Raw genomic sequence first — 21,094 nt, 5'->3', positions numbered from 1 at the left:
TGTTTGACTCTGGAACCCAGCCCTCCTCTGCCAGGGTCTCACATCTGGCCCTGGTTAACCATTTCAACAGTCTGCTCCGTGGTGTCCCTACTGTAAGTCTCCACCGTCCCTGAAGAGCCTTGATGTGCTTCTGGATGGATGGCACCAAATCAGCATCGCCTTTTCCTAGTTTGCCTCTAGTGTGTGTGTCTGCTGTTCAGTGAGAATTGGTTAAATTTTTGGCCTTACCTGGTCATTCAGACAGTAAAAAACCTGTCTGCAATGCACGAAGACCTGGGCTCACTCCCTGGGTTGGAAAGATCCCCTGGAGAAGAAAATGGCAACCATTATTCTTGCCTAGAGAATTCCACGGACAGAGGGGCCTGGTAGGCTATAGTCCATGGGATCACAGAATTGGACATGACTGAGTGAATAACACTTACTTAACTTTGAGGTAACAAATATGAATAAGAACACTTTCCTGTCAGTGGAAGGAACTGTAATATATGCTCAACTCAGGCTTTTCCCCTTTAATCAGAAAACGTTGGCTGAGAAATCAACTTGACTTGGTTTTACTTCAAATCCTCCAAAATGTTTTTCCCCTTGGTGGCTTGTTCATATATAATGTGCGGTGTCAACAACACACTCAAAGTATTACTACCAGACTCAGAGATAATTTCTTAGGTCCTGGAAAGAGAGGCCATGAGTGCTTTTTCTAGAATGTGGTTAAGATCGCTGTAATACAATGTGGTGCTATTTTAAGAAGAAAACCATTTGAACAACATAAAATCAAAGCATAAAAACTAAGCGGAACAGTTTGCAAGGACTATGAACAGTGAAAGAGAGGCCAAGTAATTCTGTGTGTGGGCATGAGGCTGAGAACATAACACAGCTCATTTTCTCAATGAAAACCAAAAGTAAAAGATGGTATTAATTTCTAAGCCCAAGAAAGAAAGAATGTGAGGTAATTATAAATTATCACAACAGAACATTTGCTGCCTTTCATCAGATGCACCTCGATTAAGAGTTGAGTGAGTGGAGAACCTGTGTGTGTCTGTGTCTTTTTGATCATCAGGGAGGGTTACGATGGAGTTTCTTCCTTCCATGGTGGTCATATACTTTGTATGTTATGATTCACACTGTAAACAGGGTCCTACTGTTGGCTTGATGAGAAAATAGGGATCAGTCACCAACAGCAAGTTATAATCAATTCATGTCCTTTTTTCATATGTGCAGGTGTTCACACACTTTACATTCTCACAGCATTCTTGAGTCCAGTGACTCTGGTTTCTGCAGCACATGCTATAGAAGAGGAAAATGAGACTTAGGGAGATCAAAGGACTTGTTTGTCATGGTGGCACCAGTGAGCTACTTGCTTTCTCCCCAGATTTGCTGCAGTAGAGACAGAGAAATGAGGGCTTCATCTGCAGAAAAGTACTGCTGTGCATCCTAGGTTGAGGCATGGGGGGTTTAGTGATAAAAACTCCAAACCCTATGACAGAATGTGCCAATTGATAATTATAGGTAACCTAAGACTTCTAATATAACACCATGTAAACAGAGATCAAATTCCCAACATCTGTTGGATCATAGAAAAGGCAAGAGAATTCCAGAAAAGCATCTACTTCTGCTTCATTGGTATGATAAAGCCTTTCACTGCGTGGATCACAACAAAGGGTGGAAAATTCCTAAAAGAGATGGGGATACCAGACTACCTTACCAGCCACCTGTGAAACCTGTATGGAGGTTAAGAAGCAACAGTTAGTACTGGACATGGAGCAACGGAGTGATTCCATATTGGGAAAGGAGTACAAGGCTGTATATTGTCACCCTGCTTATTTAACTTATATGCAGAGTACACCATGTGAAACGCCAGGCTGGATGAATACCAAGCTGGAATAAAGATTGCTGGGAGAAATATCAATAACCTCAGATATGCAGATGACACCACCCTTATAGCAGAAAGTGAAGGGAAACTAAAGAGCCTCTTGATGAATGTGAAAGAGGAGAGTGAAAAAGTTGGTTTAAAACTCAACATTCAAAAAATTAAGATCATGGCATCCAGTTACATCACTTCATGACAATAGATGGGGAAACAATGGAAACAGTGATAGACTTTATTTTCTTGGGCTCCAAAATCACTGCAGATGGTGACTGCAATCATGAAATTAAAAACGTTTGCTCCTTGGGAGAAAAGCTATGACAATTCTAGGCAGTATATTAAAAGGCAGAGACATTACTTTGCCAACAAAGTTCCACCTAGTCAGGGCTATGGTTTTTCCAGTAGTCATGTATGAATGTGAGAGTTGGATCATAAAGAAAGCTGAATGCAGAAGAATAGATGCTTTTGATGGTGTTGGAGAAGATTCTTGAGAGTCCCTTGGACTTCAAGGAGATTAAACATGTCAATTGTAAGGGAAATCGACCCTGAATATTCACTGGAAAGACTGATGTTGAAGCTCCAATACTTTGACCGCCTGATGGGAAGAACCGACTCATTAGAAAAGATCCTGATGCTTAAAAAGATTGAAGCCAGGAGGAGAAAGGGATGATAGAGGATGAGATGGTTGGATGACATCCCTGACTCAGTGGACATGAGTTTGAACAAGCTCCACTAGAAGGTAAAGGACAAGGAAGGCTGGAGTGCTGCGTTCCATGGGATCACAAAGAGTCAGACACAACTGAGTGACTGAACAACTTCTTAAGCCTGATTTCTATCGCGTCATTTTGGGAATGTGCTTGTCATCTATTCTTTTTTTCCCATGGTACTCTGGGGAAAATAGGGTGATTTGTTCATTTACTTCTTAAATAATATTCAAATATAACTTTTTATTGATTCCCAGATCTTCAAGTTACTTTATTTCCTTCTTAGCTTTGAGTTTTTCCTGCTTTCACAGACAAGCATCTACTTAGTCCTGCTGATCTGCTGGGTGTCCCTTGAGCACACCGTTTCTTTCCTTTCGGTTTTCCTGCCCAGCTTGCTCTTTCTGCTGCCATTTCTTGTACAGACCTTGTCTGTCACTCACTTTAAGTATCACTGTGAAGACTTGAGTCAGGTGGTATCCCTTCTCTGAAAGTGGGAAGCTGAGCCAGAGATCAGCAAAATGTCTTTTTAAGAGACACTGATTCCTTGATAAAAACAAGTCCTATGCCTTCACCAGCCTGGGCCACCAGCTCTCACACCTGTGTCTCTAGCACAGACCTTCACACCTGCATGTCCAGCTGAAATGTGACATCACCGAGAAGTCATCTCAGTTTGTCCACAAGCAAAGTCTCCTAAACCTGTCTCCACCATCTTCTCCAACTCAGTAAATGGAGACCCTGTTCTTCCCCTTCCTTATGCCCCAAATACTAGTCTCCTTTTCTCATACAGCCACACCCATCCTGTCAGCAGGCCTTTCTGACTCCGCCTTCAACATGTGCCTGGGGTGTGACCCCATCTCTCCATTCCCACTGCTCTCACTCTGGTCCTGACCACCGTCATCTCTCACCTCGATTATTCTGGTAGCCTCCTCACTTTTATCCACCCTCACCCTTCCCCACTTACTGTCTGTTTTCTATAAAGCACAGGAGTGATTCCTTAAAACCTCTAACCAGGTCTGTCCCCCTCTTCCTGTTACTGGAGTGCCCCCAGGCTCCTCCTGCTCTGTCTCCGCCCTCACTCCCCTCATTCTCACTCTGCTCTCCTGCCTCCTTGTCCTGAACCCTTTGGGCATCTTCCTGTGGCCCCTGAACTTGCCCCTCCCTCTGTGTGGAGCAGCCTCTCCAGGTCTGCCTGAGCCCTTCCGCTTCCAGATCTGCTCACACCCCCTCTGAGCAGAGCCCTCCCCCGCAGTGTGGACTCACTTCCCTCCTTCACTCTCCATCCCCCTGACTAGCTTCCTTTTCTTGTCCTCATTACTTGTGCTCAGGTTAATTTTCTATATTGTCTGTCTTTTATCATGGAAATAAACACTAGGACCTTTGTTTCTTCACAGCTGAGTTCATTGTGCCCAAAGCAATGCCTGCCATACAGTAGGTCCTCAGTAAATATCTGTTAAAATGTTAAAATAGATGCTTTGCAAAACTGTTGTAAATGAACTGCTGTTCATTTACTTCTTAAATAATATTCAAATATAACTTTTATGAAAACAAATTAAAAAAACACTGAGAGGTTTTTTGTTGTTGTTGTTGTTGTTGTTTTAGTTTTCAAGGTTACAGTTTAGTTACTCTGACTTATACCCACTGCTATAGCTTCCCAGGTCGCTCAGTGGTAAAGAATCTACCTGCCAGTACAGGAGACACTAATTCGATCCCTGGGTCAGGAAGATCTCCTGGAGGAGGAAATAGCAAACCACTCCAGATTTGTTGCCTGGAGAATCCCGTGGACAGAGGAGCCTGACAAGCCCTAGTCCATGAGGTTACAAAGGGTTGAATATGACTTAGCAGCTGAGCATGTATACACACTGATCAAATACTTGTATGAGGAATTAATGATAAAAGTGTAAGATGTTTCAGTTCAGTTCAGTTCAGTTGCTCAGTCATGTACGACTTTTTGCAACCCCATGAATTGCAGCACTCCAGGCCTCCCTGTCCATCACCAACTCCTGGAGTTCACTCAAACTCAGGTCCATTGGGTCAGTGATGCCATCCAGCCATCTCATCCTCTGTCTTCCCCTTCTCCTGCTCCCAGTCCCTCCCAGCATCAGAGTCTTTTCCAATGAGTCAACTCTTCGCATGAGGTGGCCAAAGTACTGGAGTTTCAGCTTTAGCATCATTCCTTCCAAAGAACACCCAGGACTGATATCCTTTAGAATGGACTGGTTGGATCTCCTTGCAGTCCAAGGGACTCTCAAGAGTCTTCTCCAACACCACAGTTCAAAAGCATCAATTCTTCGGCACTCAGCTTTCTTCACAGTCCAACTCTCACATCCATACACGACCACTGGGAAAACCATAGCCTTGACTAGACGGACCTTTGTCGGCAAAGTAATGTCTCTGCTTTTCAACATGCTATCTAGGTTGGTCATAACTTTCCTTCCAAAGAATAGTGTCTTTTAATTTCATGGCTGCAGTCACCATCTGCAGTGATTTTGGAGCCCCCCAAAATAAAGTCTGACACTGCTTCCACTGTTTCCCCATCTACTTCCCATGAAGTGATGGGACCAGATGCCATGATCTTAGTTTTCTGAATGTTGAGCTTTAAGCCAGCTTTTTCACTCTCCACTTTCACTTTCATCAAGAGGCTTTTTAGTTCCTCTTCACTTTCTGCCATGAGGGTGGTGTCATCTGATATCTAATGTTATTGATATTTCTCCCGGCAATTTTGATTCCAGCTTGTGTTTCTTCCAGCCCAGCGTTTCTCATGATGTACTCTGCATATAAGTTAAATAAGCAGGGTGACAATATACAGCCGTGACGTACTCCTTCCCCTATTTGGAACCAGTCTGTTGTTCCATGTCCAGTTCTAACTGTTTCCTGAGCTGCATACAGGTTTCTCAAGAGGCAGGTCAGGTGGTCTGGTATTCACATATCTTTCAAAATTTTCCACAGTTTTTTGTGATCCACACAATTGTGGATATTTGTTTATTTATATTTATATTTTATATAAATGGTAGTAGAACACAATTTATATCTTTTCCCCCTTTTCTATCTGTATAGGATTTAAAGTTTTTGGAGGAAGGAGATCTAACTGAGATAGGAGATAGAGGAACCCCGCTGAGTGAAGGACAGAAAGCCCGGGTCAGCCTTGCCAGGTAAGTGGGGTTTCAGTTGTCATCCTGCGTCTCCTCCTCTGAGGCTCCTTGTGGACATGAGCACGCAGATCCTGCTCACCGGGTGAGTCTGTGTGAAAGAGGATCTTGGCCCTTTCCCTGGGCTTGTAGAAGGAACATGAAGTTGTTGGACACCATCATGATTCAGGGATGAGACCAGGGAGTGTGAAGTGTCCTCTCCTGACATCTCTCTGTTTTCTAGAGCCGTGTATCAGGATGCAGACATCTACCTCCTGGACGATCCGCTCAGTGCAGTGGACACAGTAGTCAGCAGGCACTTGTTCAAACAGTGAGTTTGCTCCTGTTTTCTATTGTTTCGTCTTTCCAAGAGCCCTGTAGAGATCAGGGAAGAGAGCTCAGGAAGGTCTTTCTGCTCCAGGAGACTCGGATCCCTCTGCCCTGGTGTCCCTCCCTCCCCTCTCTTCCCTCCACAGAGGATCCATCATAGAGAAATCTTGCATCATGATGAGGTCAGGACAGGAAAATACAGCAGGTGCTTCCAGTGTGTGGGGGCCAGTGGGGTCCATGCTTTAGGGAGTAACAAACAGATGGCAGTTTCCCTCCTGCTACTTGCAGTTGATTACCAGACACTCTGGGTGGATCCAGACCCCAGGAGTAAGAAAGATGATGTAGGGTTTTAAAATCAGAGAGTGAGACCCTATAACCTGGTACTTGGCTGCCAGTTTTTTTCCTCCATCATTTGCTTAAGGCACGTTAGAAGCAAAGTTTTCGGTACTGACGTAGGGCTTCTGTGGAAAGAACCTGTTGGTTTATGCTTGTTATTCTATCACTTTGGAAATAAAGTCTTTATTAAGTCTAGACTTAATAAAGTCTAGAATTTGAGAATCATTTATTCCACGTACGAGTATGATTTCAATCATTTCATGTTATTTCATGGATGCTTACTAGAAGTAATACTTAGACCTACAATGTAGAGTCACCTATAATCTGGCTTAAGTCTTGACTGTCATTCCTATTTCTGGAATTTAGAACTTGTCAATTGCTCCTGGTTGGCTACATAATGACTAAAGCAGAACAACTCTGATGCTTTTCTGTATATAATGTGTCCTAACACACACTGACTGAGGCCTCTCATGGGGTCTAGGATGGCCTTTTTGAAAGCCTTGCGAGCTTGTTTTCTTCCTAAAACAGCCTCCACATCTCCCCCATGGTCAGTTCACTTGCTGTTGTTCACCTTGTTAAAGCCAAGGAGCCTTCCAGCTGCACTTATTAACGCCCTTCTGTGCTCACTGAGATCAGTGCCCTTACAGATGTTACTGCACAAAACCTCTTAGTTTACAAGGAGGATGGTGAGCCAGGAGAGGGAAGGACCACACTGGGCAGAATAAGGGAGACTGGGACACCCAGCTCTCATTCCTGCCTCTGAGGAACCTGTCTCTACTTGGAGCTTGTTAAGACAGATGCCTGGGAAAAGCTCAGCCTAGTCAGGGTTCAGTTCAGTTCAGTCGCTCAGTCGTGTCTGACTCTTTGCGACCCATGAATCGCAGCACGCCAGGCCTCCCTGTCCATCATCTTCCCCCGGAGTTCACTCAGACTCACGTCCATCGAGTTGGTGATGCCATCCAGCCATCTCATCCTCTGTCGTCCCCTTCTCCTGCCCCCAGTCCCTCTCAGCATCAGAGTCTTTTCCAATGAGTCAACTCTTCACATGAGGTGGCCAAAGTACTAGAGTTTCAGTGTTTTAATACAGGATAGTAAGAGCTGAATGTAAAGCGGAAGTGTCAGCTAGAGGCTTTCACTGAAGTTGGAAAGCTCTCTGTGCCCAGGGCAGGGTGGGAAGTACTGAAGCAAGAGTAGAAGCTTGGGTATGGAGGGAGGAGGAAGCAGGGCTGTGAGGAGAACAGCAGGCAAGTCCTACATGGAGGAGGCGGGGTGTTGGGCAGAGAGAAGCTGTTTGGAAATTCTGTCAGGTCCTATGTTAGTTTCTAGGACTGTGTCTGTCCAGGCTGCTCTCACAGGAATCAGAGCTGGGTGGCTTAGAAATAACAGAAGTTTCTCATATAGCTCCCTATGCTATACCATAGGATCTTGCTATTTATCTATTCTATGTGTAATAGTTTCCATCTGCTAACCTCACCTCAAATTCCCAGCTCATGCCTCCCTACCACCTCCTTCCATCCATGTAAGTCTGGTTCTGTTTTGTAACTAGGTTCATTTTTGCCATAGTTTATATTCCACATATAAGTAATATGTGATATTTGGCTTTCTCTTTCTGACTTACTTTACTTAGTATGATAAACTTCAGGTCCATCCATGTTTCTACAAATGGCATTCTTTCTTTCTTTTTTATGGCTGAGTAGTATTGCACTTGGAGAAGGCAATGGCACCCCACTCCAGTACTCTTGCCTGGAGGATCCCATGGAGAGAGGAGCCTGGTAGGCTGTAGTCCATGGGGTCGCTAAGAGTCGGACACGACTAAGCGACTTCACTTTCACTTTTCACTTTCATGCAATGGAGAAGGAAATGGCAACCCACTCCAGTGTTCTTGCCTGGAGAATCCCAGGGACGGGGGAGCCTGGTGGGCTGCCGTCTCTGGGGTCGCACAGAGTCGGACACGACTGAAGCGACTTAGCAGCAGCAGCAGTATTGCATTATCTATATCTACTACATCTTCTTTATCCCCTCATTTGTCGATGGACATTTAGGTTGTTTCCATGTTTTGGCTACTGTGAATGGTGCTGCTATGAACATAGGAGTGTATGTCTTTTTGATTTGTAGTTTCATCCAGATATATGCCCAGGAGTGGGATTACTGGATAATGAAGTGATTCTACTTTTAGTTTTCTGAGGAACCTCCATACAGTTTCCCATAGTGCCTGCAGCAAATGATATTCCCACCAGCAGTATAGGGGGGTTCCCTTTACTATGCAGCCTCTGAGCCATTGTTATTTTAATGATGGCCATTCTGACTGGTGTGAGATGATAGCTCATTGTACTTTTCATTTGCATTTCTCTAATATGGTGAACTTCTTTTTCATGTGCTTTTTGGCCATCAGTATGTATTTTTTGGAGAAATGTCTAGTTAGTTCTTCTGCCCATTTTTTTATTAGATTTTCTTATTGTTGAGTTGTATGAGCTGTTTGTATATTTTGGAAATTAAGCTGTTAGTCACATCATTTGCAAATATATTCTCCCATTCTGTAGGTTGTCTATTGTGTTTATAGTTACCTTTGCTGTGCAAAACCTTGTAAGTTTGATTAGATCCCATTTGTTAATTTATCTAATTAAATTTTATTATTTATTTATGGCTGTGTTGGGTTTTTGTTGCTGTGAGGGGTTTTCTCTAGTTGCACTTAGCAGGGACTACTCTCTAGCTGTGGTGCGTGGACTTCTCATGGCGAAGGCTTCTCTCATTGCAGACCACGGCTCTATGGTATGTGGGCTTAGTAGTTGTGGTTCCTGGGCTCCAGAGCGCAGGCTCAGTAGTTGTGGTGCATGGGCTGGGGTGCTTGTGGGAGTTCTTGGACCAGGGAGGGATTCCATGTAACCTGTACTGGAAGGCGGTTTCTTTGCCACTGAGCCACCAGGGAAGCCCCTATTTATATGGTTTTGCTTATATGTCTGTTGCCTTAGGAGACTGACCTAAGAAAACATTGGTATAATTTATGTCACAGAATGTTTTGCCTATAATCTCTACTGGGAGTTTTCTGGTGTCACATCTTTATGATTAAGTGTTTAAGCCATTTTGAGTTTATTTTTGTGCATGAGGAGGGGGTGTATTCTAACTTCATTGATTAACATGCTTGTGTCTCTGTCCTTGCATCTTAATCTCCTCTTCATCTAAGCAGACTAGTCAGATTAGATTAGGTCCAGTATAATTAAGGGTAATGATTACCTCTTTAAAATCCATGACACCAAATTCTAAGGTACTGATGACTCAGGTGACAACATGTGAATCTGAGGGGACATGAATGATTTACAGCAGATCCAGAATAGCAAAGTAGAGACTTCATCAGAGTCAGCAAATGTGAGAGGAAGGCCTGTGAGGAGCTCTGGGCTCTGGACACTAGGAGCTGACTAGGAGCTGGGATTCCACATCCACTAAGTGGGGGTTTTTAGACTTTGGTGGAACCTGCCCGTGTATAAAACGTGCTTAGTGTTGAGGTGATGAAAGAGTTGTGGAGATGGATGGTGGTGATGGCTGCATAATAATGTGAACGTACTTAATGCCACTATATGGCTATATGGTTAAGATGGTGAAGTTCATGGTAGGTATATCGTAACACACATACCAACCTGTATAGTAGCACTGAATCTTTGAGAACAAGAGAGAACAGGGCAGATGACACATGGCATGGTCTCCAGCACGCTGATCTGACCCCCCTTCCCAATCCTTTCCTATTCATGATGATGAATTTTTCCTTAAAGAAGTGCCTTCCGTCTTGTCATGAGTTCAGTGACAGGAGCTAGTGCCGTGACAAGGATTCCCCATCCCCACCCTCCTGGCATCCTGAGTAGCTCAGCCTCCTTGTTCCCAGCACCCCACCTTAAGTTCACAAATATGTGTCACCCCATCTTGTGAGCATCTGCACAAGTTCTCCATCAGGGCAGGAACAGATTCTGCTGGTCATTGCAGCCATATCACAGGGAGGGGAGAGCAAGGCATTTTGGTGCTAAGTACAGGGTGCTGATTGCAGGAGTTCTTGTGAGTTCTTTTTCAAACACTGGAGATATTTATAAAATCCTCTCTAATATTTTGAGTATACCACTTTGGATATATGCTTGATAGAAGCAAGATTAAGACTGTTGTTTGTAATTGGAACCACATTCTCTAGGGAAATTTAAAGCAGAGATTGTGAAAGCAATTTAGGAAACCACTCAGCAGCAACCAGAGTGTTTTCAAATTAAGAGAATCGGATGGAACAATATGCTGTGAGATATGGTAGTTGTGTGGAAGCTAAGTCATGGGGATAGTTTTGTATTGAAAATGAATGAGCCACACTTCTACTTGCCATTAAGAGTTTCCTTTAGTCATGAATTTATATCCAAGGTCATTGAGGTTCATGACTTTTACAGCTCTATGCTGTGAACACAGTGGATTCTATCAGCTACAGAAGATGAGGGCCTTACGTGAACTGATGCAGGCTCACCTGTGTCCAGCCATGGGTCCCATCCTGGTTGAGCCCCACATCACTAGACCCCTGCCTCCTGTGTCATCAGATATTGGGGTCTGTCCTGATCAGACTCCCACGCTGCTGTCTACACAGCTCACCCTCCTGTCTACACAGCTCACCCACCTGCTCCAGCCCTTCACAGACACCTCCTCCCCACCACCTCCACCCACCCCCACCACTCTGCCACCACCACATTCACAAAGCAGCTCCAGGTCCTCAAACAAACAGGCTTTCTTGCCGTCTGCCCCCCTCAGCCTTTCCAGTTCGTCCCCACACCCACTTGGTATTCAGCTGTGCTGGCTCTGTGGGGGTCCTTTCGCACCCCTGTCTGTCTGTACATACTGGTCCCTCTGTCCCAGAGCCAGGGAGCTGTGTGCCAGGACACAGAAGGAAAGTGGAAGACGGGACCTGCCATTCCCTCCTGCTCCTCCAGAGGGCGCCATGCCCTCTGTCTTCCCCCAGCCCTCAGGAGGTGCATTTGACCATTTATGATTCCCCCTGCCACCCATTGTAGCTCAGCTGGGAAAGAATCTGCCTGCAGTGCAGGAGACCTGGGCTCGACTCCTGGGTAAGGAAGATCCCCTGGAGAAGAAAATGGCAAGCCACTCCAGTATTCTTGCCTGGAAAATCTCATGGACAGAGGAACCTGGCAGGCTATAGTCCATGGGGTTGCAAGAGTCGGACACGACTTAGCCACTAAACCACCACCACCACCTGTCACCCATAAACTATGAATGCAGGAAGGCGCCTCAGCCCAGCGTGTTCTGTCCCAGGAACCCTACACCTGCTGTGCCTTCTTCCAGGATGTTTCCCCAGTTAGTCTCAGGGCTCCCATGTCTCCACATCTCAGACAGCAGCTGCCCTTGTTTTTCCTTCAGAGCACAGGTCACAGCCCAGTAGTGGATTTTTTTATGCTTGCTCACTGTGTCCTCTACACGGTGCAGAGTACTGTCTTCTATCTTGACCTGTGGGTGGGTCCTCAGCACTTAGGATAGTACCTGGCTCCTCAGCAGACCTCTGCTGATTGAATGAATGGAGGTGGGGCCTCTGTCTTACTTGTATTGCCTCCACCGCAAGATGTGTCCCCTCTTAATAGAGCCCTTACATAGGATTATATGTGGGATTATAGGATTAACACAGCCTTTATATAAGAATAACTGTAATACAACTGGTTGCTGACTCAGTCATTTCTGTGGCATGACTTGGAAATCTTTTAAAACTTGGAAAATAGTGTATTTTTCTAGTAATTTGGATAAAAGCATCATTTACGAAAAATTCAAAGCCATTAACTGATCTCTTCATTGTAATTATTTGTATTACCTCATCTGTGATGGGATGTGAGGAAGAAAACATCTTAAAACTTTTGGATTGGTTCATCTTGGATATAACACCCTGTCAGATTTGATTAACATCCACTTTTAGGGATTATTGGCAGGCAATTATGAATAAAGGAGAAAAAAAATCTGTTTTAGTACTAAGTTTGAAAAGGTGTTAGTCAAGAAACTTAGGTATAAATGCTGAGCTAACCCATGTCAAAATGTAAAAATGAATCCTTTTGGACTTAGTGAAGGTATGGTACATGTGTTTATATTCCAGGGTCTTGTTTCTGATCACAGACTCAGTGTCCAGAGTGTCCCCTTAAGAGTTTTCTGACCTGAGTCCAGAGCACATGACCGCTCATGGCTAGGGAGGAGTGGAAAAGAAAGCTGACATTTGCTGAGTAGATTGGTGGTTTGGTTTCTCAGAACATGTGGATGGAGTTGTTTGATCTTGTTTTGAGATGAAGAAACTGAGGTTGAGTCGCTCATCTGATGTCAGGCTCATGAGAGGGACTGAGCTGCAGCCTGCTGCCTCCAGACTCTCCATTTGACTCACTCACAGGCTGAGCTCTGGCCCAGGTTCCTGAGATTCGCTCTGCAAGGGCCTCGGGCTCCCAGAATACCTGCCTGGAGCCCTGCCTGTGGTCACTGGGGCCCCAGACCCACTTGCTTCCCTGGAGGGGTTGTAGACTTTGTGGGATGACACTGGGGCTGAGTTCCTAGGGGTCTACATTTGAAATGTAGGAGTAGTTTTTTTTTTTTTTTTTTACTGTGAAAACAATTTAAGGTTGAATAGTGAGGGGTGTCTTGACTAAGATAACTGGTGAGTGCTCTGAGCATTGGGTGATTTCCGCTGTGATTTGGGCCATTTGGATTCTGTTCTTTTACTTTCATATGTGGAAAGTGTTCACTCCAAATGAAAGAATCCTTGCTTCCTGAATGAAACTGGGAATGTTGTAGTGACTGATAGAGGCCACTCTGGCATTCATTTTCTATCTAATATTCTTTGGGAACACGTCTCTAGCAAATGCACTCTGGCAAAGATTACCAAGAATCTATTAATTTTTTGTTGTGAATATTTATGTCATTAATTATAAATAATCACCTAGAAAGCAAAGAATGTACACATTTTTAAATGACGTGGATCCCTCTTCTCCCATTCCCGAATAGCGATAAAATAGTGTTTTAGTTTAGTCAAGTTTTGAGATCTCAGTATTACTCAGTTGTTTTCCTTTATGAAACATGTAAATAATTGTTAAGCTGAGTTTTAGAGGAAAAAACTCCTTCAGTAGACTGGTTTTAAGAATTTTTTATAGCACTAGATGCAAATTTGCTGCTGATAAATTTAAGAACCTAGTTGGATTAATTGATTTATGTTTATGTAATTTTTATTATTGATTTGGAATTTAAACTAAAGATCTTTCACTGCTGTGTGGTCTTTGTCTCACTGTTTTAAAAATATAGGTTCTCAATTTGAGGCATTCCATTAATGTGCTTTTGCTTTCTGTGCCTTTTGTATTTGTAGGTGTGTTTATCAGGCCTTGAAGGAGAAGATCACAATCTTAGTCACTCATCAGCTGCAGCACCTAAAAGATGCAAGTCAGATTCTGATATTGAAAGATGTAAGTAATTTCTAGAAATCCGTGGAATTGCGAGCACTCAGGTGTGTTGAAGGACAGACCTCCCCGCGGGTCACTCTCTTTGGGTTCATGGTAAATCCCCTCTTCTCCCTCAGTTTTTTTCCCCTTTCTTCCCAGAGCTGGTGTTCATGCCTTGGAGGATGAACCTAAAGCGCTATAGAAATGTCACTATTACACTCTAAGCCACATAAACCCTAAAGTGTATAAAAGTGCAACCACAGGGTTATTGAATCATCACTATTCTAATGAAATTTGTTAAGGATAATGTTGCAACTTTATTTAGAACTTTTTACTTTCCTCTTCCATGGCTTAAGAAATTAGAGATTCTAAGCTCTGTTGGGATCCAGGTCATTGTCATACATAGTTTGCCTAAAGAGCATCTTCTAGTAACACCAGAAGCGAGGCTAGGTAGCTGAGCACCCGGGTCAGAGACGCCCTGTCTGCTGATGTCCCCCGTTGCTGGTCTCCCTGCCCAGGTCTTTATATACCCAATACGTGTGGGACAAGGCCCTGCCCTCACGGGATGTGACAAAGAAGGTGACATCCTGGCCTCCCTGAGGAGCTGGTGCCTCACAGAGTCTGCGTGACATGAAGGTGGCAGCCACTCAGTCACCGGGGGGAGGGGTTCTGAGGCAGAGGGTCCTAAGGAAGGAGCTGACCTCGCAGGTTGGAGGAACAGCAGGAAGACCAGCATGTCTGAGCAGAATGAGCAGGATATTTGAGGGAGCTGGTCTCCGAGCAGTGGGCAATGGGTGGATGTGGGATGGAAGCTATCGGACGGTCCAGAGCAGAGGAGGGATGTGGTCTGATGTGGGAGTTAAGAGATTCCTCTGATGGTCACTGGAGGGGTGACAGAAGAAGCAGTTCAGTTCAGTTCAGTCAGTCAGTTGTGTCCGACTCTTTGCGACCCCATGAATCGCAGCTCGCCAGGCCTCCTTGTCCATCACCAACTCCAGGAGTTCACTCAGACTCACGTCCATCGAGTCTGTGATGCCATCCAGCCATCTCATCCTCGGTTGTCCCCTTCTCCTCCTGCCCCCAATCCCTCCCAGCATCAGAGTCTTTTCCAATGAGTCAACTCTTCTCATGAGGAGGCCAAAGTACTGGAGTTACAGCTTTAGCATCATTTCTTCCGAAGAAATCCCAGGGTTGATCTTCAGAATGGACTGGTTGGATCTCCTTGCAGTCCAAGGGACTCTCAAGAGTCTTCTCCAACACCACAGTTCAAAAGCATCAATTCTTTGGTGCTCAGCCTTCTTCACAGTCCAACTCTCACATCCATACATGACCACAGGGAAAACCATAGCCTTGACTAGTTTGCAAAGTAATGTCTCTGCTTTCGAATATACTATCTAGGTTGGTCATAGCTTTTCTTCCAAGGAGTAAGCGTCTTTTAATTTCATGGCTGCAGTCACCATCTGCAGTGATTTTGGAGCCCAAGAAAATAAAGTCTGACACTCTTTCCACTGTTTCCCCATCTATTTCCCATGAAGTGATGGGACCGGGTGCCATGATCTTTGTTTTCGGAATGTTGAGCTTTAAGCCAACTTTTTCACTCTCCTCTTTCACTTTTGGAGTCTTATAAAGCTGAGGAGACAGAAGTGTGGGCTCAGGCTAGAGATTCAGTTTCTAGAGCTGCCGTATCACAGCACCACAAGCTGGGTGACAGCAGGAGTTGATCGTCTCCCTGTTCTGGAGGCTTCAAGTCCCTAATCCAGGTGCTGGCAGGGTCGTGCTCTCCCTGGAGGCTCCAGGGGAGAGTCCTTCCCTCCAGCCTCTGGTGCTCACGGGCCTTCCTTGGGTTCCTTGGCTTCCAGCTGCAGCGCTGTGGTCTCTGGCTCTGATGTCACATGACTGCTGTCCCCGGGTCAGTCTGGGTCTTTTCTATTCTCATAGTGACATCGGTCTTACTGACTTTAGGTCACCCTGCTCCAGTGTGACCTCATCTTAACTTGATTACATCTGCAAAGGCCCTGTATCCAAATAAGGTCATGTTCACAGGTGTCATGTTTGAGCACATCTTTCTGAGGAGGGGGCACCATCCAGTCCACAACTCCTAGCATGGTTGGGGGTGGGGTGGAGAGTAGTGAGAAGTGTTCAGACCTGGTGGTCGTTCGATACTTCACTCCTTGGCTTGTTTGCCTCTGGGTCTCATCACCTCTGTCGTTAACCCGAGTGCTCCACAGGCCCTTGGTCAGATCCCTGACTACTGAAAAGAATCTCTGCTCTGAGAAAGATTATTAAGATGCAGAACCCCTGCCTCTCTAGAAGCAGTTCCATGTGTCAGCCCTTCTTCACTCCTCTAGGAATGGGGGGAGGCTAAGGGTTCTCAAGCTCGAGAGCAGTTGATTTCATGTGCAGAGGGGGTGATCCTAGTGTGTAAACTCCAATGTTCATAGTGTTATGAGCACAGGATCAGTGGGCAGGAGTATAATCTATTTTGCCCATCTCTAGATGTTTTGGGGTCCCCTTATTGCTTTTTTGAGAACACTACCCCCAGTTTTAGTACTAACAAAACAACTATTTGGCCACCGGTGTGCACCCCTGCCTGAGTTGGGGTCCATTCTCACTGTCGGGTCCTTCTCTTCAGAGCAGATGGCTGTCCCTTCATCCCCCAGAATTGTCAGGGCTTGACTGTTGAGTGAAATTGCTGTCTTTGTACCACCAGTCATTTCATCGTGCATATTACAGATTTGATGTGGTGAGTGGTGATTTCATTCAAGAGATATGTGAATTTTGCCTCCCAAATGGAACAAGACACAATATATCCTGCATCATTTTCTAGTTCTGCAGTATCTGACAGTACCCAAAGGCTTCCCTGCATTTCTCCCAATGGGCCCCCTCAGGGGACAGAGTGAGGGGTCCCAGTGAGGGTCCTGGCCAGATTCCTCCACCTGAGTTGCCTTAACCACAGCTGCTCTCGTTTGATGTGTTTTGCATCCTGAGATTTTTTTTTTTCCTGATGTTTTATTTGCTACTGAGGGAATCAGCTGAGTCTGGTTTCATGGGGTCAGAAGACAGTGAAACATCTGTACATTATTTTATGTGACTTTGTAAGGGAGGGAAACTGTGCAAGGATCTGTCACATGTGTTCAGAGAAAGTGATTTGATTGGCTGTAGCTTAAGCAGATGCCTGTTTTGGAGCCTGGTTGGCTGCTTGTGGTTGGTCGTTTCTAGGTTTTCACTTGGATCTGAGTGTACTGATTCTGGCTTAGGTTTTGGTTTGTGGGCACAGACTGCCAAGGCTTCAGAGCCACCCCAGCCCCATGGCCCCTTGTTTAATTACTTTATCAGGTGGAATATTGACTTTTCAGTTGGGAACTTGCTGAGTGTGGGGGCAGGTGTAGACCATGGAGAGGCCTCTGGTGGGTTTTCTGTCCGGGGCTGGTTCCCATTATCCCGGCCGGGCGCGTGACAGTGTGGCAGTGACAGTGGGCAGGGAAGATTAATGAGAGGCTCTCGCCCACATGCAGATGCGCTGGCCCCACCTCTGGGCTAAGTTTACGTTTCTTTCCTGGAATTGTCACATGAGGCTTCTCTCAGTTCCCATGTTGTCTAAGAAGACTGTGCTGATCCTCCCACCAACCTCTGTACTTCTTCCTTCCCCAAGTGCCCAGGGTAGTCATCAATGGCCTCCGTTTTTGACACATGAGCACACGTTTCTTTCACATCCCTCAGCACCTACCACAGGGACAGGGTTTGGCAGAGAATGCATTGCTCAGTTCTGTCCTGAGTTGACTGAGGTAGATTTCTCAATAAGAATTCTAGACCCAGGGATCGTTTTTTTTTTCCCCAAAATCATAATTTAAAACCAGATAACTTTTCTTGATTAGTATTTAGGTTGGTTTAATATTATCAAATACAAATTAATTCCTCTCAACTTTTAAATTTTAGGGCAAAATGGTGGAAAGAGGAACTTACTCTGAGTTCCTGAAATCTGGGGTTGATATTTTTTCCCTTTTTGAGAAGAGGAAGGAGCCGTCTGAACCATCTCCAGTGCCAGGAGCTCCCACTGCGATCTCTGAGTCTTTGGGTCAGTCTCTCCAGTCTCCCAGGCCCTCGTTGAAAGATGCGGCTCCAGAGGACCAAGAAGTGAGTTTCTCATCCTGCAGGGTGCCCGGGTCTGTCTGCTCTTGGTGGTCTCAGGGACCTTCAGTCTGCTCTGCTCATGACATCTTCATTTGTCCCAAAGTAGACCCTAAGGTTCCCAAAGTCTTGTTCCATGGAATCAGTAGAGTTAGAAGAGCATGAGGGGAGCAAGCCTGCTTGGGGTTCCCCTTTGGGTGTAGGAAGGAGAATCTTATGGAGACAAGAAGTGGTTATACTGCTATGAATTTCTGGGTTTATGTGACTCATGCTGATTGAGAACTCTTCAGTTTACCATAGCTACATCCTATTCATGCTGGTGGCCCCTGGCTTCCCTTATGCATCCAGAGGCTTAATGTGAAGACCCCCTTAGACTGAGTCCTGCTGTTGCCACGTGAAATCAGCTCCTTTTCCTGTGTGTTGGAATACTCGAGCACTCATGTGACTGATGGCATCATTTTGCCTCAGTGTCAGGTGGTTTGTGATGGGCCAGAGGTAACGTGTGCAGAGGACCCGACATGGTAGACACTTCGGTGCTAGTTCCTGTCCTCCTTTCTTTCCCTTCAAGACCGAGAACCATGTCTTATCGACCTTGAATCCCAGTGGCCAGGAGAGAGGCGAGGACGTGCTAACCTTCTGTGACTCTATAATGCATTCTAAGTCCTCCAGACAGAAATGCTGAAATGCACTAGATCTCCCTTAAAAACACATTCCCTTGAGAACCAAACCCTCAGTATCCAAGCCCAGGAGCATGGAATGACTCTGACAAGTATTTGGATTAGCTGTTCACTTTCTAAACTCAGGAAACACTCTCTGAAACTTAGGAACCCAATAGATGCAGATCATATGCTTGCAACGTGCTGTCCAAACTCATATTACTCCAACTCCCTCTGTGAACTCAGCTTACTGAATTTGGCTAGTATTTTGAGCCCCAAGTATGTTTTATGTTTCTATCCTTGACTGACACAGTCATCTAGAGGGATACATTATCTCTATATCATTCTGTTTGTTAATTTAGAGCAAGCTTCTGCATTTATACATTAATTGATTTTGTTGTGTGTCAGATTCATGATCTATTTTAAGCAAAGACACCCAACCATTAATAACCTCATATGAATGACCTTTGGTTATTTTTCATAGATTCCTATGAGTGGGATGGCTGGGTCCAGGGGTAAAATACTATGTGATTTGGCCAGATATTCCCACACCCTTCTCCACAGGAGATGGACCATCCTGCACTCCTAACAGTGTATGAAATGTGTCTGTTTCCTAAAGCTTCATGGTGGAGGACGTAGTTAACTCTTGAAATTTGGGGTTCATTATTTAAAATTTCATCTCTCACTGCCATTTTTCCCCTTCCAGTTTGAGAATATACAGGTTACACTACCTCTAGAGGACCACTTGAAAGGAAAAGTTGGTTTTAAGACCTATAAGAATTACTTCACAGCTGGTGCTCACTGGCTTGTCATCATCTTCCTTATTCTAGTAAACATCACAGCTCAGGTACGTAAGGGGGTTTATTTTGGTTTGTGCACTCAGTTTTACATTTATATACTACTTATACTGTATTTTAGAATTATTTTTAAATATGTGTATTAAGAGATTTATCTCAAAAACTTGGCTTATGCAGCTGTGGGATCTAGCTTGGTGAATGTGAAATCAGCAAGGCAGGCCTGCAGGCTGGAAGCTGTCAGGAGCTGACCCTGCTGTCTTGAGGCAGAATTTCTTCCTCCTCCAGGAAAACTCAGGTTTTGCTCTTCAGGCCTTTGTCTGACTGGATGAGGCCACTGCAGTTGAGGGTGATCTCCTCTACTGAAGTTGAACACCATCCACAAAATACCCTCATGGCAACATCTGGATGGGTGTTTGGTTGAATCACTGGAGACTGGCCCAGCCAAGCTGACACCCAGGACTGACCATCACTGTACCTGTCAAGCTTTTTGCTTTGAAAAAGCCCAACATTTGTACTGTTATTACTGCCTCTTGCAGTCCACTTGGATTTACACTGAAGTGCATTATATTTGGGGAACAAAGTCTTCTAGGGAAAGGGGGATTTCTTTTAAAGATATTAACTTGTAAGATGCCCTCCCCTGACCTGTGGTCATCTTGGGGGTGGGGCTTGGCGCAGACCTGAGCCGGAAGGACCGTCTCCATGTTCTGGAGCCTTTCTGTCCCCAGCCTGGTGAGCGGAGTGTGAGGCTCAGTGATGTCAGTGTGTGAGTGACTGTTGTTTCCTGCTCCAGGTTGCCTATGTCCTGCAGGATTGGTGGCTTGCATTCTGGTGAGTGATTCCTGGTCTGACCCAAAGTGCTGTGAAACCTACACAATGCCTCACTTTCCCACAGAGTCAGGGGGAGAGATGGGGCTAGATCAGCCTCCTCTTCTGACCCTCACGTAGGTTCCCTGAAGAAAAATGAAAGTTCCTGTGGGTGGTGTGTGATCCCCCTGTGGTCTCTCCCCATGTCCCTCCCTGTAGCAGCTTCTTCACAGACAATTCTTTTTCTTTCCCTTTTTGGAACTTTGCATGTTGTATTGGGCTATGGCAAATCAACAATATTGTGATAGTTTCATTTGAGCAGCGAAGGAACGCAGCCATACATATACGCGTATCCATTCTCCCCCAAACTTCCCTCCCATCCAGGCTGCCACATAACGTTGGGCAGAGTTCTATGTGCTATACAGTAAGCCCTTGTTGGTTACCTGTTTTATATATATAGCAGTGTGTGCATGAGCATCCAAACTCTTTAACACTCCTTCCCCTCGGCAACTAAAAGTTTATTTTCTAAGTCTGTCTTCACAGATAATTTTGAAAACTGAAAATCATGCTTCAAATTTTTAGAGGGAGACATACCGAGGACCTTGTGGGCTGGGAAACACTTTTCAGCATAAAATACATTTCTTGAATTGAGGTAATTTTTTGTGATATTTGTGTAAATTCTATGTGTATCTATAGTGTAATATTTTTTATTTCCTGTTCCATAGGGCGAATGTACAAAGTGACCTGTATTCTGGGACATTAGTAAAAGAAGATGAAATCGTAGTGTTCATTCTGAACTGGTACTTAGGAGTTTATTCAGGTAAAGTTGAGTCATCTGCTTTATAATTCCAGAGTTTAAGGTGTGTATTACAATGAATTTGTGTGAGCAATGAGGGCTTCCAGAGTAATTCAGTAATGTCTTAACA

General features: G+C 44.9%; 1 protein-coding gene across 1 annotated transcript in view; it reads left to right on the top strand.

Moving 5' to 3' along the window:
• Positions 1-21,094, top strand: part of LOC120859165 (multidrug resistance-associated protein 4-like) — a gene marked incomplete at its 5' end in the record, with an annotated part of 90,909 nt that overhangs the window by 39,956 nt on the left and 29,859 nt on the right. Inside the window, 7 exons of the mRNA XM_040235369.1 lie at positions 5,620-5,714; positions 5,935-6,021; positions 13,711-13,807; positions 17,720-17,917; positions 19,274-19,414; positions 20,155-20,192; positions 20,894-20,993. Of these exons, the coding sequence (XP_040091303.1) occupies positions 5,620-5,714; positions 5,935-6,021; positions 13,711-13,807; positions 17,720-17,917; positions 19,274-19,414; positions 20,155-20,192; positions 20,894-20,993 (756 nt within the window). The remainder of the gene's footprint in view (positions 1-5,619; positions 5,715-5,934; positions 6,022-13,710; positions 13,808-17,719; positions 17,918-19,273; positions 19,415-20,154; positions 20,193-20,893; positions 20,994-21,094) is intronic.

This window comes from Oryx dammah, unplaced genomic scaffold (assembly GCF_014754425.2).
Source record: "Oryx dammah isolate SB20612 unplaced genomic scaffold, SCBI_Odam_1.1 HiC_scaffold_38, whole genome shotgun sequence".
NCBI lineage: Eukaryota > Metazoa > Chordata > Mammalia > Artiodactyla > Bovidae > Oryx > Oryx dammah.
This window is presented reverse-complemented; position numbering and strand designations above follow the sequence as displayed.